Source organism: Neospora caninum, chromosome XII, assembly GCF_000208865.1.
Source record: "Neospora caninum Liverpool complete genome, chromosome XII".
NCBI classification, from domain to species: domain Eukaryota; phylum Apicomplexa; class Conoidasida; order Eucoccidiorida; family Sarcocystidae; genus Neospora; species Neospora caninum.
This window is the reverse complement of record NC_018398.1, coordinates 2,192,612-2,209,128: the sequence shown is the minus strand read 5'-3', so window position 1 is coordinate 2,209,128 and position 16,517 is coordinate 2,192,612. Positions and strand designations below refer to the sequence as shown.

Here is a 16,517-nt window from a genome sequence, read left to right as displayed (position 1 = left end):
CGATATCTGTTTGCGCTCGACGCTCGAGCGTCTCCGGCAAGCCTCGCAGCCTGTCACCGCAGAACACTGCCGCCCGCTTCGTCACTTTGCGCTTCTTTCCTCGCCTCTCCAGCTGCTTCGAGAGGCGCTGCCTGCTTTCAGGTCAGACGTTTCCCTCCACGTCGTGCGGCCGACCTCTCCGGGAAGCCCCATCACAACCCAAAAATCCCTCCGAAAGCCAAGCTCACTCCTGCGTATGCAGGTCTGGGCCTGCGTATATCGAGCGCCTGAGCACTGCGCAGGTCGGGGGGCGAGCCGCGACAGATCCCCGTGCTCCCACACACACACACAGATGCAGGAAGTGCCGATTTACCTAGCGCTATGCGTGTGCGGGAACACATGTGCATTTACAAGTAAATGGCCGGACAGGGGCGGCCATCGGCGGCGAGGCTCTGAGGCCCATCCGCGGTCGTGCCTGGGGGAGAGAACGAGAAACTGTTATCAGGCTCCACACTCCGCCGGGGGGGAGGGGGGGGGGGAGGCGACTGATGCCTCACACAAGGAAAAAAACAAACGTCAAAAACAGTGCCGCGGTGAAACGAGACAATCTCCCCTCCTGGCGCTCGAGGCAAGACAAACGCGACTGCTTTCAAAATTGCATTAGCTGTTCACAATTTTTCGGAATTTGGGCGTCCATTCGTGCACCCGTGAGTCGAGATACAAAGAAACGTCGCCAATCTGAACCCAAACGGAATATAATTGTACAAGGTCGCATGCGCAGGCACACATACACATTCTGTACGATATCGGTGCCAGCTTCGGACTGGAGAAACAGGCGCGTGAAGTCCTGTCAAAGAGCGACCGTCCACCAGACGGCACTGTATGCCGCTCGACGCGTCCGGCTTCCTCGCCTGTTCAAGTCTATTGTTTGTTCTGATCCCGCGTTCGCGTCAGACACGGGATCGGTCTGTACGGTCTACAACTTGACTAAATTGTAGAGGTTGTAGAAAGTCGAGCGTCTGCACTCTTTCTTTCGCCTCTCGTCAGCCTCGGGAGGATGTGCGTCTTCCTTTGCACCCGGTGCCTGCACTCGCGTCTCACCGCCGTGTGTCGCCTCGGCGGCCTCGTTCACCCCACACGGAGAAGACGCTTCGCGCTGCGCCTCTTTCTTTTGCCTTCTCCCGCCTCGGTGTTGCGAGTCGCGGCGTCTGCGCGTCGACAATCGCCGCCACCTGTCGCTCTCCTGTCCCTGCGCACAAAAGCCGCCGGCTTCTGCAGCCGCGACAGCGTCGTCCAGGCGGCCCTCCTTTTCGTAGTCGAAGGCGCCTTTGCCTTTGAATTCCCGCTCGCGGGACTTCAACAGGCGAATGAGCGTTCGACGAGGCATGCGCAAATTCACCCGCTCGATCGTCGTCGGCGCCTCCGGTGAAGAGTTTTCGCGGTGCACGACCTGAACGACGTGATCGCGAAGAAACGCCTGCTGCCGCCGAGAATAATACGCTGGAGGCATTGGCGAAATCTCACCAAACTCACACCTGGAGAAGGAAAGCAACAGAAAGATACACACACGGCACCAGACAAATCTAATATATACATGTATATATCCATATCTATTGAACATATACGAATGGAAATATAGATAATAAAAGTAGGCTGGCACACATGGCAGCTTACATGTGAAGAATAAAAGGAGAGACAAAAAATCATGCGCGCACAGAGGCCGAAAAAGAACAGGGGAAACTGGATGCCCCGGGAGGCGTCATGTGGAAACGTATCTTCTCCCCACGTGACGAAGAGGCCAATGCGTCTGACATCGAAGCAGGCATTCGTGGGTACTTCAGAGGAAAAGGGGAGAAAGACACACAAACCGGGTTTTTCCCCTCACACGTCCACAGCAGCCATAAAGGCCTTGCCAAGGCATCTCGGATTCCACGGCTGTCGATCTTCGATCTCCCCGTCCCTCTCTCGCCCCCTCCCCTCTTGAATACTCATTCCCGAGAAAATGCCACGTCTGAAAAAACTCGTGAGTAAAGAAAACTCTCAAACTTCGAGAACGTGACTCAATAGGTTCACATGGAGACAGAATCCGGGACGAAACTGTCGTGGTTCAGACAAAGACGCAACAGAAAAGGATCCTGTGTACGCCTCTCACTTAAAGGAGCTTTTCACCCGCTTGTAGACTGTGTGGCCATAGCGTCTCCAGTCGTAGGGGGTGAGAAAATCAATGATTCCCAAGTAGTAGATTTCCGTCATGTCCGCGTTCATGACCTTGACTCCGAAGCCGCTATCCGGGGAAGGCAGCGACATGAAGGCGGTTCTGCATGGAGAGCGGCGGCACAAGAAGACGCGAGAGTGAAAAGGTTCACGGAGAGACGGGCGACTCCCGAGAGCATGGCGAAAGAGAGCAAGAAGGAAAAGGAAAGACAACGGGAAACCACCGCATTGGAGAAAGGTGCCGTCTGTGAGACTGGACAATGATGGAGACGAAGGGCCAAAAAGCGGTACGGCTGGAGACAGATGCAAAGACAGCGTTGCGGAGCGCAGGGGTTTCCGATCAAAGGAGAGACCGGCCCACTGGGGCAGGGTAAATCTCTGAGAGACACGCAGACTTCCACGACGCCATTGGCCTCGAGAGCGAGAGTTTCAACTCTGGAGGGAGGCGCAACACTCGCGGGAAGGACGTACACGTGTAGGGATTTGTCCCCGTGAGAACAAACACGTGTCTACGCATTGCCTTTTCCTGAATAACCGGTTTCCATTGGACACAAGCTTGGGTATCTACGCTGACACGATAACCGCCGAATCCGGAGTCCTAGGCAGTGGCCATTCCTGGGTTCGTTCTTTATTCTCTTCCTCCAACTGCTGTACCCGGACATCTATAAATGTGTTTGTATGCAGGCAAGTGTATCATGAGTGAACGGTTGCAGCGCCTTCTTTTCTGTTTATTCTGCGGCGCCTGTTGCTCGCATGGCGCTTTGCGGCGGCCTTGCTGTGAGTTTTCTGGGCTCACCCCATCCAGCTTTTGTCGAGAAAGGTGTATGCAGTCTCTGTGTAGGGCAGGCGGGAAGTTGCAGGTGAAGCGGTATCATCTGGTTCCGCGTGTTTCTCCGGTCTCGATCGGGAGATGGAAAGCTCGTCGTTTTCTCGCGTTTTGTCGGCGCGATCGTCGGGCCAGGAGACCGACTGCGATACGGACCTCACCGTCTGTCCGTCTTCGCTTCCTTCCCGCTTCCTGTCCTTTTCGGCATCCTTCATGCAGCCCAAGTTGCTGCATCCCGGACTCTCTCTTCCGACGCGGCTTTCGTCCCTCGTCAACTGCTTCATTGTGACGCGCCGCCGGCGCGGCGAAGGCAAGGGACAAGGCATCGACACGTGCGCGGAGTAACAGCGGGGAGGCGGGAAGGACGAGGCGCTCGAGGCTGCGATGCTGTCCGCCCTCTGAAGCGGACACGCAGTCTCTGCGAGACTGCCTGTGTCGTCTTCGAGCTCAGAGCCGCCTCTGGCGAGGCCAGACGGGCCCTGGGGAGCGCAGCCGGAAGCCCCGGAAAACGTGGGGCGTTCCGCGGCGTGGTTAGCCGCGAGACGGAGACAGGGGCGAGTCGGGGCGGCTTCGACGCCAGAAGAGGAACAGCGCCTCGGCGCGACGGAATAGGCTCCAGGCGACACAGCAGGCGGGCGCGAGTCCAGAGTCGGGGCAGCAGAAGAGGGAAGCCAGGCCAGAGAGGCGGGGTTCTCGGGTTCGCCGTTTCCCGCGGTCGAGGTCTCAAAGCACTTTCCTTGTGCAGCCGCCGGCGCACCTCCGGCCAATGTCGAGCTTCTGCGTTCATCAACGGTGCTCGACGAAGACGCGAGGCAGACGGAAATCGTGTCAGGCTCCGCCGACGAGGCACTCGACAGGCTGCGTTGCGCAGACGGTTTCTTTGGGATGGGTTTTCCATCGGAGGCCTGGACGCCGAGCCCCGCGAACCCTCCGGCAGAAAGCAGCGGCAACAGGGGGGCGGGATCTGCCGAGAGCGGGTGTGCCGACGGCTGACTGAGGAGCGACTGCGATGGGGTCAAGAGACTGAAGCGCAGGAAGACGAGGGAGTAGAAAGGAACAGGAAGATGAGCACGACTCAGCGGGCACGCAAGCTTAACGACACTGGCGCTTCAGCGAGTGAGAGGGAAACGAGGGGCGACGCGAGGGAGCATGTGCAGAGTAACGACGAGGACCGGACGCGCTTCTTGCGCGCAGTGAGACGTGTGCACGAGAGCCATCAAGACACATGCATTCGAGAAACGCAGGCCGGAAATGCGATCGCTTTTCCTGGAGTCGGCAAAGGGAAAATCCCCCAAAACTCTCACGTCGGAGAAAGGCGTTGACACCGTGAGACACGAGCTCGCCTGATTCGGAGATTCGCCGAGGCGAGTCACTCACGACCCAAAATTTGCATGCATGCATGCATGCATGCCCAAGCACTCCTGCCTCAGGCTGACCACCCGATATACACACACTTACATATATATCTATATATAGGTAAACGCATGCGTGGCACTATAAACGTGTCTAAGAAGTGGGCTTCAGTGTACGCGAGTCTTTCGGTATGGAAAAGACGTGACACGAGATGCATGCACACGCATATATAGAGGCAGTGGGACGAAAGGTCAAGGCTGAGGACTTACGAGTGTTGCTGGATCTTCGTGTATTGGCGGAGAGGCCCCATGGAGCTTTTCATGGCCGAGGGCGGAGTGCGCGCCGGCTGTCCCTCCACGGCGGACGCAGCTTGGGAGCCTGCTCGACTGAGAACGCCTCGCTTGCTGGAGATAGCAGCGAACCAAAGAGACACTGCAAATCACTGTAAACGGGCTGCAAGCATATACATTTACGTCGGTTTGTGTTAAGCAGGCGCAGTTCCACGCAGAACCGTAAGCCTCTAGATCTCGATATAGAGAGAGCATGCATCAAAACAGCGGACAAACGAAAAGCGAATGACGAAGAGGTGGTGACCAAGAAACGCATTGACACCATGAAGGACGACAGCTTCCGTTTCGCTCGGCCGTCTCGCTCGGCCTATCCAGTCAACGCCACAACGCATCAGCAATCCTGCCCGCATAAAAGTGAAGGGCAATTCCAAACGCGTTTCGAGACGCAGTGCATGCACCAACGATCCTGCATCGAGTGGACAAGCTGCGTGGATTTGGGCGTTCTGAACATTTTCCCCTCTACTCATCCCCAAAGCTTTCCGGGTCTCGGCAACCTGGCCCATGTCCCCAGAAACAAAATCACACGCCGCTGCGCTTATTAAGCCGCCATCGACCTATACATATATATATATATATATGTATATATGCATGTATATACGTATGTATATATGTATATATGTATGCATATGTATGTATGTATGTATGTATGTATGTATGTATGTATGTATGTATGTATGTATGTATGTATATATGGAAGGAGGAGAAGGGGGGAATCGACACAGGTCGTATGCGGGCAATCTTCTTCGTCGGCATCGCGACGCGAGCGGGAAGGGAACAACCAGTCATATGCAACACGATTTGTGTGGACGGCGATCGACAAGAGTGAAAGGAGACGCCAAAACACGATGTGTTTCATCCTCACCATCTGTGGACGCCAACAAGCAGCGAGTAGTCGAAGACGGAAATTGTCTCGAGAAATTCGCAGTCCAGGCGGTGGGCGCGGAGAATCGTCTGCGCCTCCTCGTCTCTCAGGTCAAGGCGCCGGCCGGCCTCCAACCAGTCTAAAGGCGAGAAAACGGAAAAGACAAATTTGCCAGAGAGAAAGGACATCCAAAGAATAGCGGTGAAAGCGACACCCGGCGCAGGTGCATGCGCCGAAACAAGCATGTCAAAAGAGAACAGGTGGTGAGCGGTCTTTGGAGATAGACCACACGTCGCCGCCTGAGCCGCGCGACAAAAACACGCGGCCCCCGCGCCTCTGGGAAAGGCTGCATGGAGGATCCACACTCAGACAGATGTCCGTTCGTGACGTCACTGTATCCTCTCCTTCCAGATCCAGATTTCGGAGGCAAAGCCTCTATAGAGCTGCACGCACGCGGTCTGCTTCCAGGAGACTCCCTCAGAGGCAGGATGGGAGGAAACCTGCGCACAACTGCCGCTGTGCTGCCCGACGCCCTCGACCCCGGCCTTATGGTAAGAGAGGCCCCAGCGTCGAGCGGGAAGGGAACAAGTCCGAACTCGGAGACGACCCACACTCGGTGACGTGCGCGAGAAGACGCATACAGACCTGACTGGCTTTCCCTGCTCAGTGCCTTACCAACATCTTTCTTGACGCGATCGTCAGGCTTCGCACGGCGACTCACAGTACTCCCTTTCAAGTCGTAGGCCTCGTGAAGCCCCAGAAAGGGATCAAACGCCGTTCCTGAGGACGCATGCAAAGCGAAAGAAGGCGCGGAGCGCTACACGCAAGTCGCCTGCTCGGACAAGGCGGCCTGCGCACCAGGGGCAAGTGCGCCGACGCCACAGCGTGCGCGAGAGAGAACGCGAAAGAAAGAGTGAAGTGGACCGTTTCGCGGCGAACTGGAACATCAGGGGGTGCGGCCGCGAAGTAAATCCCCCGCAGTGCGCACAGCACGAGGGAACGGATGGGCGGCGGGAGGCAGAACGTGGGCTGGTTTCACCGCGTCTCAGGGAGAAGAGACGGCCACACGAAGACAGGAACCGCGAACCGCCACCAGATGTGGCCGAACAGAATGCGCGGCAACGAGGCACGCAGCCGAGAAAGAGACGCGCCGGAAACTCCGCAAGAAGGGACGCCAACGTTTCCTTACCGATCACAGCGAAGTACGCGCATGTGACGCTCTGCTTCTTTGCATCGTCGCGGACGGCGTAGGTGCGCGACTTTGCATGCCTGAAAAATCGAACAAGTAACAGACTGAAACGTACCCTGGTTCCGCTCCCAAAGGATCGTAGAACGTAAGAAGAGTGCAAACGTTTTCGCACAAATGCGGTGCATCTACATGCATACATATTCTCTGGTATCTACATGCATAAACCGCACTCTACAGACACAAATGTATTGATAGATACAGAGTTGGATACATATAGAGAGGTGGAGGACATAGATCGCTGTAAAAAGAGATTATCAATATGGACACAGATAAGGATAAATGTAGACAGGTATACATAAACATAAATGGATCCACGGGGACACGCGTGTCAGAGGTCATGAGAGCACCCGCAAAAGTAGAATCGGGCTCTTTTTCCACAGGATCGACATGTTTCCGTGAGGCCTGCCAGCAGGGATGCGCCGGCACGTGTATCGTCAATTTGGAGATTTACTTCTCGCCTGCCACATATCCTTAGAATCTAAACACAGAGCGCGCGACGGAGGCTGCATGCACGTAATCACGTAGAGATTGGACAGCAGGGGTACTACGTGGCTGTGGTGACACCAGGGAGGCAAAGGCGAGGTCAGGCGGTCAACGGCAGGAAGGGCTCAAGCCTTTTTTGCCCTTGGGGTTTCCGTCCTCTTCGCCGCGCCTGTCCACCTACGCGTTGTTTGTTCTGCAGAGTCGTTCTCTTACCGAAGAGCTTTGTGGGAATCGGATTTCTTTTTGGATCCTTGCAAAAAAGGCAGGCGTCCCCGGCGACAGTCTCCGTCGCGTTTGCGCTTTGCTTTCTCGGCGTCTGTCTCCCCTTTGATCCCTCCTTGTCCCTCTTCTGTCATCCCTCGAAACCGACTCGCTTCCGATTCCCCGTGGCTTGCTCCGTGGGCGTCTTTCGGCGCGTTCTTTCCGGAAAGAAACGTATGGTCTTCTCCGTGCGTCGCGTGTTCCGGGGAGTACCTGACACTTCTTGGCAGCGTAAAGGCGTAGTCCGAGACCGAGACGGCGTCTCCCTGAGTCGCGGCCACAGGCCGGAGCGACGTGCGGACTGTGTCGCGCATGTTCTTGAGAGATCTTTTGGCGTCTTTGAACAGCGACTGCCGCTCGGCCTTGCCCGAAAAGCCCGGTCCCGCTTCCTCCTGCGCGGGCGTCTCTGCATGCGCGCTGCCAGCGGATTCGAGAGATCCGAAAAGGTGCTGAGCAGGCCCGGGCGAAGGCGGCGAAGCGCCCGTCAGCCGGTTCGGATTGCTCGGCGCCTCTTCGGAAGTCGTCGGCGCTGCGTTCTCGGGGGCGGCCTCTGCATGCGAGTGGCCTTCGTCGCTGCGCTGGGCGCCTGGCTCGGCAGGGAGCGCGCTGTCTCCGCCAGGCCGTCCCTCCTCGCGTGCGTGCGACTCGACGTCGCCGGGAGAGAACTCCCGAGGGGAGGTCAACACGCTGCCGGCTTCTGGGCTCACATAGCCAGACTCCTCTCCCGCGCTGTCCTCGAACTGTGTGCTGGACCGAAGCTCGTCGTCGTCCACCAAGTCGTAGCGCTTGTAGATCTCGACGCGGTGCAAGCCGAACAGGCGCGTCAGGAGCGAGTTCGGATTCGACAACAGATGATCAATGTACGCCGGAAGAATCCTGCGAAAGGAAAGCGCACACTTCCACAGCAAGCATCAGCCCCACGGACAGAGACAGGGTGTGACACAGTGCGATCTACGAAAACACGTCGACCTCTAGAGAGCGAAAAGTGCATCTACGCAATGCAGAGGCCACCTCGAAACAGGACACACACATGCAGTGCGGGGAGAGATTGACACAGGCTATCCACATGTTTTGCCTCTCGCACAGAACTATGGAGATTTTTGTGAAGAGGCCCAGCTCGAGGCCCACACAGCTAGCGAAGTTGAGACAGCTGGGATATCCTCGGGGATAGGGAGCACGCGAAACGTCGAGCGCGGAGTCGCGCAGGAGTCGAACACGCGCCTCCTGCAGCCGGGAGAGAAGTCCACCGGAGAGATCAGCAAATGCAGGGACGACGCCCGTCCGTCGCGTTGAACGCCTCTTTGGCATGCACATATGTTGCGTTCCATTCTGCGTTTTGAGGCAAGGTGACTGACTTGAGGACTTGTTTGACCTCTCTCAAACTGATCGTTTTGATGAGGTATTTCCCGTCGTGAGAAAAGAGAAAAAACTGTCCGCTCTTGCTGTTGCTCTCGAACTCAATGAACGAAAAGTCAGTTCGACACATGCTGCTCCGGTAATCCTGCGCAAGGCAAGACAAACAAAACCTCCGGTGTCCACCGGCCTTCCTGTCCCAGGTAGCCTTCGTACAGGCGGGAAGCTACGCGCCGTTCAACTCTTTGCACCCGCGCACTCGTACTGATGTATCGATTCGTGCTCCCCAAGATGTCATTCAAAACCGCACGCGTCATACATACATACGTATGCATATATCCATATACATATATACATATGCATCGTGTCTGTATTTGGGCAAGCGCATGCACACAAGCAGTGCGAGTAAGCAAATACACAAGCGTGGACATACGTTCAACGTCGATGATCAAATCGAGGCCTACGCCCTACGGCTTTAATGTATACTGTCCAACGTAAACGCCGTCTACCCCCTACAGCTCATATGACCAGATATGAGCTCGCCTTTGTGCTTGTGCACATGCAATCACAGATGTGCGCAATAACAACAGAGACGTGCGCCTACGTAGATCGAGGAACGCGCCACGCCAGCACACTCAAACGGCAGAAGATTTGGGAGAGATTGGAGCAGAGAGCCTGAAAGGAATAGGGCGCGAGGCCGCGAAGCACGCAGGCCCGAATTATCTCTCAGCCGCAACGAGAGAGAGGCAAACGCGTTTTTTCCTCACCTGTTCTGTGACTCCAGCCAGCTCCCGAGCGCACTCGAAAGTGTCGGGGGCGATGTCTTCGAAGACACAAAAAAAGGGCCGAGGGAGTTGCGGGTAACAGCAAAAGTGGAACTGGCGAACAGGCAGCAGCAACGGTTCGTCCAGGAGGAACTCGAGCTGCGAAGGTCGCGCAGAAGACGGGAACGTTTTCACATATCCAAACACGGATGACGCAAACGACCGGTGCTTCCGAGAGCGCCTGAATCCGCCGGCAGAAACGGAAAGAATCTATGCAGTGAGTGACTGCACGCAACTTCTCGCACGCACGCAACTTGGCCTCTCGCCCTCGGGGGGTTTTCTCGGCTGGCGGGAACGCGGGGCCGCCCTCTCGCATGGGCAAAGAGGAAACGGACTGTTTTCGTCCAAAAATCCTCGATTTCGATGCTTTGCGTCTACCACGTCGTAACGAGCTCGGCAGGCTAGCACGTGCTCAAACCCGAACGAAGGAACACACATCTCTCCCCGTGTTGTCGCTGCCTCTGTTCCTCACATCCACTGAGCTCCCGAGTTTATGCCGAAGCATGACGAGGCATGCACTCAGTTCGCTGCTCATCTGCAGGCCGAGCATCATCGCGAAGGTCAACGCGTAGAACGGACTGTCCTCTCGCACCGCGTTTCCGCCCACCTGCAGCACAAATCCGCAAATGCATGCACGTGGAGGGAAGCACCCATGGTTTTACCCCCGAGACGCTCAGGAGACTTCAGACTTCGCACACGCAGTCGGTCCGGTTCCGATACGTTTCCGCGATTTCCGCCGAGTTGGGCGCTTCACGGCCTCATCCCGACTGTTTCCCGTCTCTTTCTCTGTATAACGAGGCCTCGTTCTCCCCCCCCCCCCCCCTCTGCGTCCTTCTCTCTTTTCGCGTGGGTCTGCCCCTGGGGGGAGTCGTTCAACGTACGTCGGAAGGCTCTTCCTCGCCTTTCCCCCGAACGCGCCCGGGACGTTGCGTCTGTGTGAGTGCATTCCGCTTCACGAGGCGCAGACTCATCGGGATGCTCTTGCTCCCTCGAGAAGGCGACGGCCTCGACGACAGGTTCGTCAAGGCGAAGTCTTCGAGCGCCTCTGCGGCCTGGCCGACGGGGGAGAGACGCGCTGGAGAGCTGCACATGTCGAGCGGCGAGGCCCGCGAGGGCGATGGCCCGCCGCGACGGCGGGACGACCGGCCCGAGGCCAGCTGCGGGACGAGTCGCGAGATGGAGAAGTTCGACGCAGTTGACGACGTGGAGCGCATCTGTCTGTACGTCTCGTCTGGCCCGGACGCCGGCAAGGAGTCCCGCGGGTGCAACGAGCCGGCCAGCGACTGGGGCTCTTCGAGCGACGCCGCCTCGCTGCCCTCGCCGGCGTCTGGGCCTGCTTCCCCGCGTTTCGAAGGCGATATCGTCGCGGCGTGAGACGGACTGGAGCACGAGGACACAGACGCTGGACGCGAGAGAGAGACGTGCATGCGTTTCGCCGTCTCCGTCGGCTCATCAGGCGCTTCCGAATGGTCTGGAGCAGCCGCGGCCCCGGACCCGCCCCTGCGTTCACTTGGTGAAGCGAGCCGGGAGTCCCCGCTTCGGCCCTCCCGGCCTTCTCTTCTGTCGTCCAGCGTCACTCTTCGTGGGCGGTCTTCCTCCCGCTCGGAGATGTCGCTGGAAAGCCCCCGCGACGGTTCCCGGTTCCCGTCCCTGCCGTCGACAGGAGACAGATCTGTGGCGCGGAGAGATACAGACAGGGAGTCGGCAGACAACGCCAAGCGCGACGGCGCAGCGGACGCACACGTTCGGTCGCCTGTGGGCTCGCCCAAGTCGCCTCCACACTCGCCGAGGTTCGCCACGCCTGCAACTTGCGTGCTCGGGTTCGACGCCGGGGTGAAGCCGCAGGGCGTGCCTGTGGCCGCTTCCAAGTCCTTGCGCAGACGCCACAGCTTGTCCATAACGACTTTTTGAACAATCACGTTTGGGTCGTGAATGTCTCGAAGGATGGCTGGCTGCAGGGACAGCAACGGAGCGTGGACAAAACAGGGAGAGGGAAACGGGGAAGTGAGCTGCGCAGAAGGGAGTGACAGCGGCGGCGAGTAGGCAGGCGAAAGGGTGCGTCGCAGGGACGTTATGCTACGGATCCCAGACAAATGATTGTCTTTGTTGGATGAATCCATGGTGGTTTCCACGCACAGAGCATTCCGACGCGCGAGTTCTGACCTGACAAAACTAGCGCACGCGCTGGAATGAAGACGGCGAACGCGCACAGTTTTTTATCACGTCTGCCTACGCCGGACAGGAGACAAAAAAGCTGGAGAGTGGTCGGGCCCTCGTCTGCGTCTTACCAGGACTCGCTCCACAAAGAACGTCCAGGGCGGCAGAAGTTGCTCGATCAGCAGCTTCATGCAAGTCCTGAGGAACGTGGTCCTCGCCACCTCCATCTCGCGTCCCTCGGAGCCGGTCAGAAGAACTTTGATTTGAGCCGAGCATTGAGCCGCTTCTTCGATTTGCATGCGGACCGAGCTGTCTTGCATGCTGCTGCCGGTCAGGAAGATCGAGGAGACGCGCGAGGTTCCTCGTCCGTCTTCGTTTCGTTCATTTTTCCACGCGGGCGCCAGCAACGACTTCGCGTCGGTCTTGTCGCCCTCTCTCCTTCCCTCTCCTTCCTTTTCGATCGCGGCCTCTCCCGCGCTGCTGTCTGCTGCGTCTCGAGCTCTCCAGAGCCCCGGAGACGGCATCGGCTCCAAGACTCCCTTCGCCTCCGAGTTTTCGTCGATCACGGCCAGGCCAGGGTCGCCGCTGACTCGGCTCCGGTCGCCGGCGGCGAGTCGGTCCCTTTCCTCCACGCCGAGTCCGAAGGGCAGGCTGTTGCTCTCAAAGTTGTGGACATAGCGGTGGTAAGACGAGAGGAACAGGTGCGTGTTGGTGTCCCCCGCCGCGCCCAGCGAACCAGAAAGGGACAAATTCGCAGGAAGAAGCGCAGGCGAGATCAGACCGGCAGGTTGCAAAACAAGCAGGCAAGGATCTACGAGCCGATGCGTGAACTCTTGGAGACGAGGCTGCACAGAGCGAGACAACACATCCCGAGATCAGGCACGGGTCCATCTACAGCGACAACAGCGCTTCTGGCGTGGTCATTACGTGTGCCAAAAAAAACGGTCATACTCACGGAAGGGTATCCATACACGGACATCCTCATATACGTAGCTATATACATAATACATACATCTATCTGTATATATGTATATATTCGGATAGATCGTTACCCGTGAGGGGGATTGGGACTGGTTGGTCGTGACCCTCACTCGCGTGCGTCCGTGGTCGTGGCACACAGTGAGGGAAGGAAGCCGAAAGAAAGGGGAGAGCAAGAGGCTGTCTGCTGGTGAATGCCGACGAGAAACACTTGAGAAAGACACGATGAATTGCGGAGCAAAAGTCGCGCGATGGGACCGAAGCACAACGAAAGACATGCAATTGACGCGGATCCAGCAGCCGATCCGCTCAAACGAGAGGACCTCGAAAGGAGGCAAAAGACCGGCAAGGCTGACCTTGGGAATATACTGGCGGGAGTAGAAGAAGGTGTTAAGGACGTCGAGCAAGAGCAGCTGGTCTCCCGAAACCAATCCGAAGTGCTGAGCGTTCACGACGTCTCTGAAGCACCGAACAGACAAGTCAAAGACGCCTCTGAGGAACGCCCGAGGAAACGCACGTGTGGAACTCCTTAGGAAAGGCAGGGGAGAGAAGATGAAATGGACGAGCAGGCATGTGTCCACACTGAAACAAGCTCTGCTCTCAGCCGTCGTGCAGCCGTTTGGACCCAAACACCCCTACTTACGCGTTGGGGGCCTTGTGCCCCCGCTGGGCGAGGACGCGGCCGATGCGAATCTGCTCCAGGTGCCTGCGAGTGTCCGCATAAAAGGCCAGAGGGAAGAAAAAGAAAATGTGGCAGACGAGAAGCAGAAAATGAAAGCACCGGCACAGAAGCATGTATCCGCATGCGTATACCCAGGGGTATCAGTCTATCTGTACATGCGAAACAGTCGATCTGCGCAAAAGAGGCCATACATGTCAACAAGGTGGTGCAGACATCTGGATGAAGATTTCTTTCGTTGCAGATTTGTGTTTCCGACAACGCCAGAAAGATACCCGCCAGTTCTGAAGGGTGGAAACCGGATCAACTGGTCACAGGGAGACTTCCCCCAAGACACCAAAGCATGTACCTCTATACATGCACACATATGTCTCTATACATATATATGCGTATATAAATGTCCATATGTGTGTGTCTACGCATGACTATAGATGTGTGAAACGGTTGCTTCCTTCTCGTGCAGTTGTCTCTCTCATGGCTTCTCGAACGCGCCAGAAAAGGGTGATGGTTGCGTACAGATAAAAGGACAGAAGAACAAGGGGATCTGAGAGAGCACAGAGCAGCGTCTTCTCTGACGGTTCCGTCAATAGGAACGTCGGTTCACCTGAAGCAAAGACGCAGATAGCAATCTCCAAACGTTGAATCCCCGGCCAGGCAAATAGCAACCAGGGAGACACACAGAGATGCGGAGCGATACCAAGAGACTAGACTGTGCGCAAAAATCGACATCTAGGCACTACATCAAGAAAAAGCGCCTGACGGATTTTGAACTCGAGCAGACCGGATGTGAAGGCCGACAGCTACAAATAGACACCACCGGCTCAAGCTCGACTGCGCCGTGTTCGCTGCTCGTTTGGTTTTTTAGTTGCAATGACATTTGTACTCCAAATAATTACAGGTATCACTCTAGCATTTAGATATACTTCAGAAGCATCTTGTGCATTTGCTACCGTTCATGATCTAGTTAGAGAAGTAGCAGCAGGATGGGAGGAACGGAGAGGACGGCTGGAAGAAACACGAACCTGGCGAAAAGGTCGGGCAGAACACGAGGTATATCTCAAGCCAGACTCGCACGCAGCACCGAGAGTGAATCAAGTACCATCTGTCAAACTCTCAACGCGTTCAACTGTATGCAGATACACATCTACCCATGAATACACGGACATATATCTCTATCTGTTCATATAGATACGCATATATGAAATTGTATGTTTATAGTGTGGGTGCGCCTCTGCACAGAGAGATATCTGGATTTGTTGGAGGCCGAGCCTGCGCCTATGGAGGCAGCCGAGACTGGCGACGCATGCCTACGGCCAAAGAGGCGCTCCGTTGGGCGCACGTGGCTTGCTTCACCGGAAGGCAGTTCGCCAAGGGCTGGAGCACTTACTCGCTTTTCCCTGGAGAAATTTGAGGACTTCTCTGATGTCTTCAACATGGAATCCCGCGACTTTCTCGCCGGTGCCAGCGGTAGATGGGAGAGGTCTTGAGAGACACGCGGTCAACAGGGAAGCCCTCCTGGGCTCCGAGCGGGAGCCTGCCTTTCGGTGAGACGCCGCACCGGCGCGGCTTCTGCCTTTTCTGCTCCCTGCCTCGGATACAGAGCCTCTGCTGCCTGGCCGCTTGCTCTTGCTCACGATGCGGACCTGCTTGTGAGCCCAAGACTTCCCGGACGAGATTTTGGCCACTCGCCCGGTCCAGCTCTGCCCGGGCGTCCGCCTGGCGCTAGTGTCTGTGCAACTCCCAGCGGTGGGGTCGGCGGCGGCTCCGCAGCGCGCTTCGCCGTTCAGATTCGCACTCTGAGGCGGCGCGTCTGTTTGCTGCTCCGTGGGGGGGTTCTCCTGGGCCTGGGGGCCTGCAGTAGCGGAGGGACTGCCGCTTTCCCTCGTCGCTGACCGGGGAAGCGTGGCCACGGAAGCCCCGCTTGCTAAACGGGCTACCAGGCCGCCCTCGTCGTCTCCCTCCTCCCTGTGTTGGGTATCATCGCTCGCCTCCTGTCGCGGTTCCCGTGCGTCAACTGCCTCTCCGTTTCTTTCCATGGAGGCGGGAAGCTGGGCCGGCGACGAGGAGCCGGCGACAGCCATGCCAGAAAAACGGGAGCGAGACAGGGGGAGGAAGAAGCCGCGGGAGAGGCGAGGGCGACGTGGACGGAAGCGTCCGAAGGGGCCGTGCTTCGGGGTGCCAAGACAGAAGGTAAGTCCCGCCGCTGTCACCGGACCGCGTGCCCCATAGGCGTCGCATCTGAGGGAGCGCGGCAAGTCGGCGAGAGAAGGACGCTAGGGCAAGCGACGGCGGCACCCGGTTTCCGAAAGATAGCGCAAAACACCGGAACGGAAAGGGGAGGAACGGAAAGAGGAGGAACTGAAAGAGGAGGAACGGAAAGGGGTGCGACGAAGGGTGGACGGGAGGGAATGGTGCTTGGCTGCATACGCCGGTGTCGCCGTCCCCGTGCCGTTCACCATAGCCCTCGATACAGGTCGCCAGCGAAAATAAAGAAAGGCAATACATAGGGCGGGGGGAAAAGTCGGGATCGCCAAAAAAAATCCGGAAAAGATAACGCTCTGTAGTCGGAACGAGAGACACAAACGGTTCTTGCAGCGCAGGTGCCCGGAGCCAAGCGACGGACCCTGGAAGCGAACCACATGAAGACAGAAGGGGATGCAGACGTGAACGCAACAACTAAGGATCTTGTCGCCTTGCCCGAAAATGCGAAACGAAATGCGCTATCATTGACGGTCGTTTGTGGAAAACTCGCGCCAGAAGAGGCAAACAAGCAGGCGCTCTTAAGTGTCAACAAGAGGCCGCGACGAAGTTCGACGGCGGCTCGAAATGCGCGGGAGCCTGCAGCGAACCTGCCCGCGCTAGAGTTCACTCAGCGAATATCGGCCTAACAGAAGGAAGCAAAACGAGGATATAGAAGAGAGGAAGAGTCTCACTATACAAAATCCACTC

General features: G+C 57.1%; 1 protein-coding gene across 1 annotated transcript; it reads right to left on the bottom strand.

The window, feature by feature from the left end:
• Positions 1-955: 955 nt before the first annotated feature.
• Positions 956-15,649, bottom strand: NCLIV_062980 (putative phosphatidylinositol-4-phosphate 5-kinase; the record flags this gene model as incomplete). Its single annotated transcript, XM_003885849.1, has 17 exons — positions 956-1,514; positions 2,132-2,296; positions 2,990-4,042; positions 4,642-4,776; positions 5,585-5,723; positions 6,260-6,364; positions 6,774-6,853; positions 7,530-8,453; positions 8,933-9,078; positions 9,698-9,853; positions 10,227-10,361; positions 10,636-11,706; positions 12,043-12,756; positions 13,246-13,348; positions 13,533-13,595; positions 14,085-14,172; positions 14,956-15,649. 17 exons carry the CDS (start codon positions 15,647-15,649, stop codon positions 956-958), a joined length of 6,330 nt encoding a protein of 2,109 aa, XP_003885898.1.
• Positions 15,650-16,517: the final 868 nt, after the last annotated feature.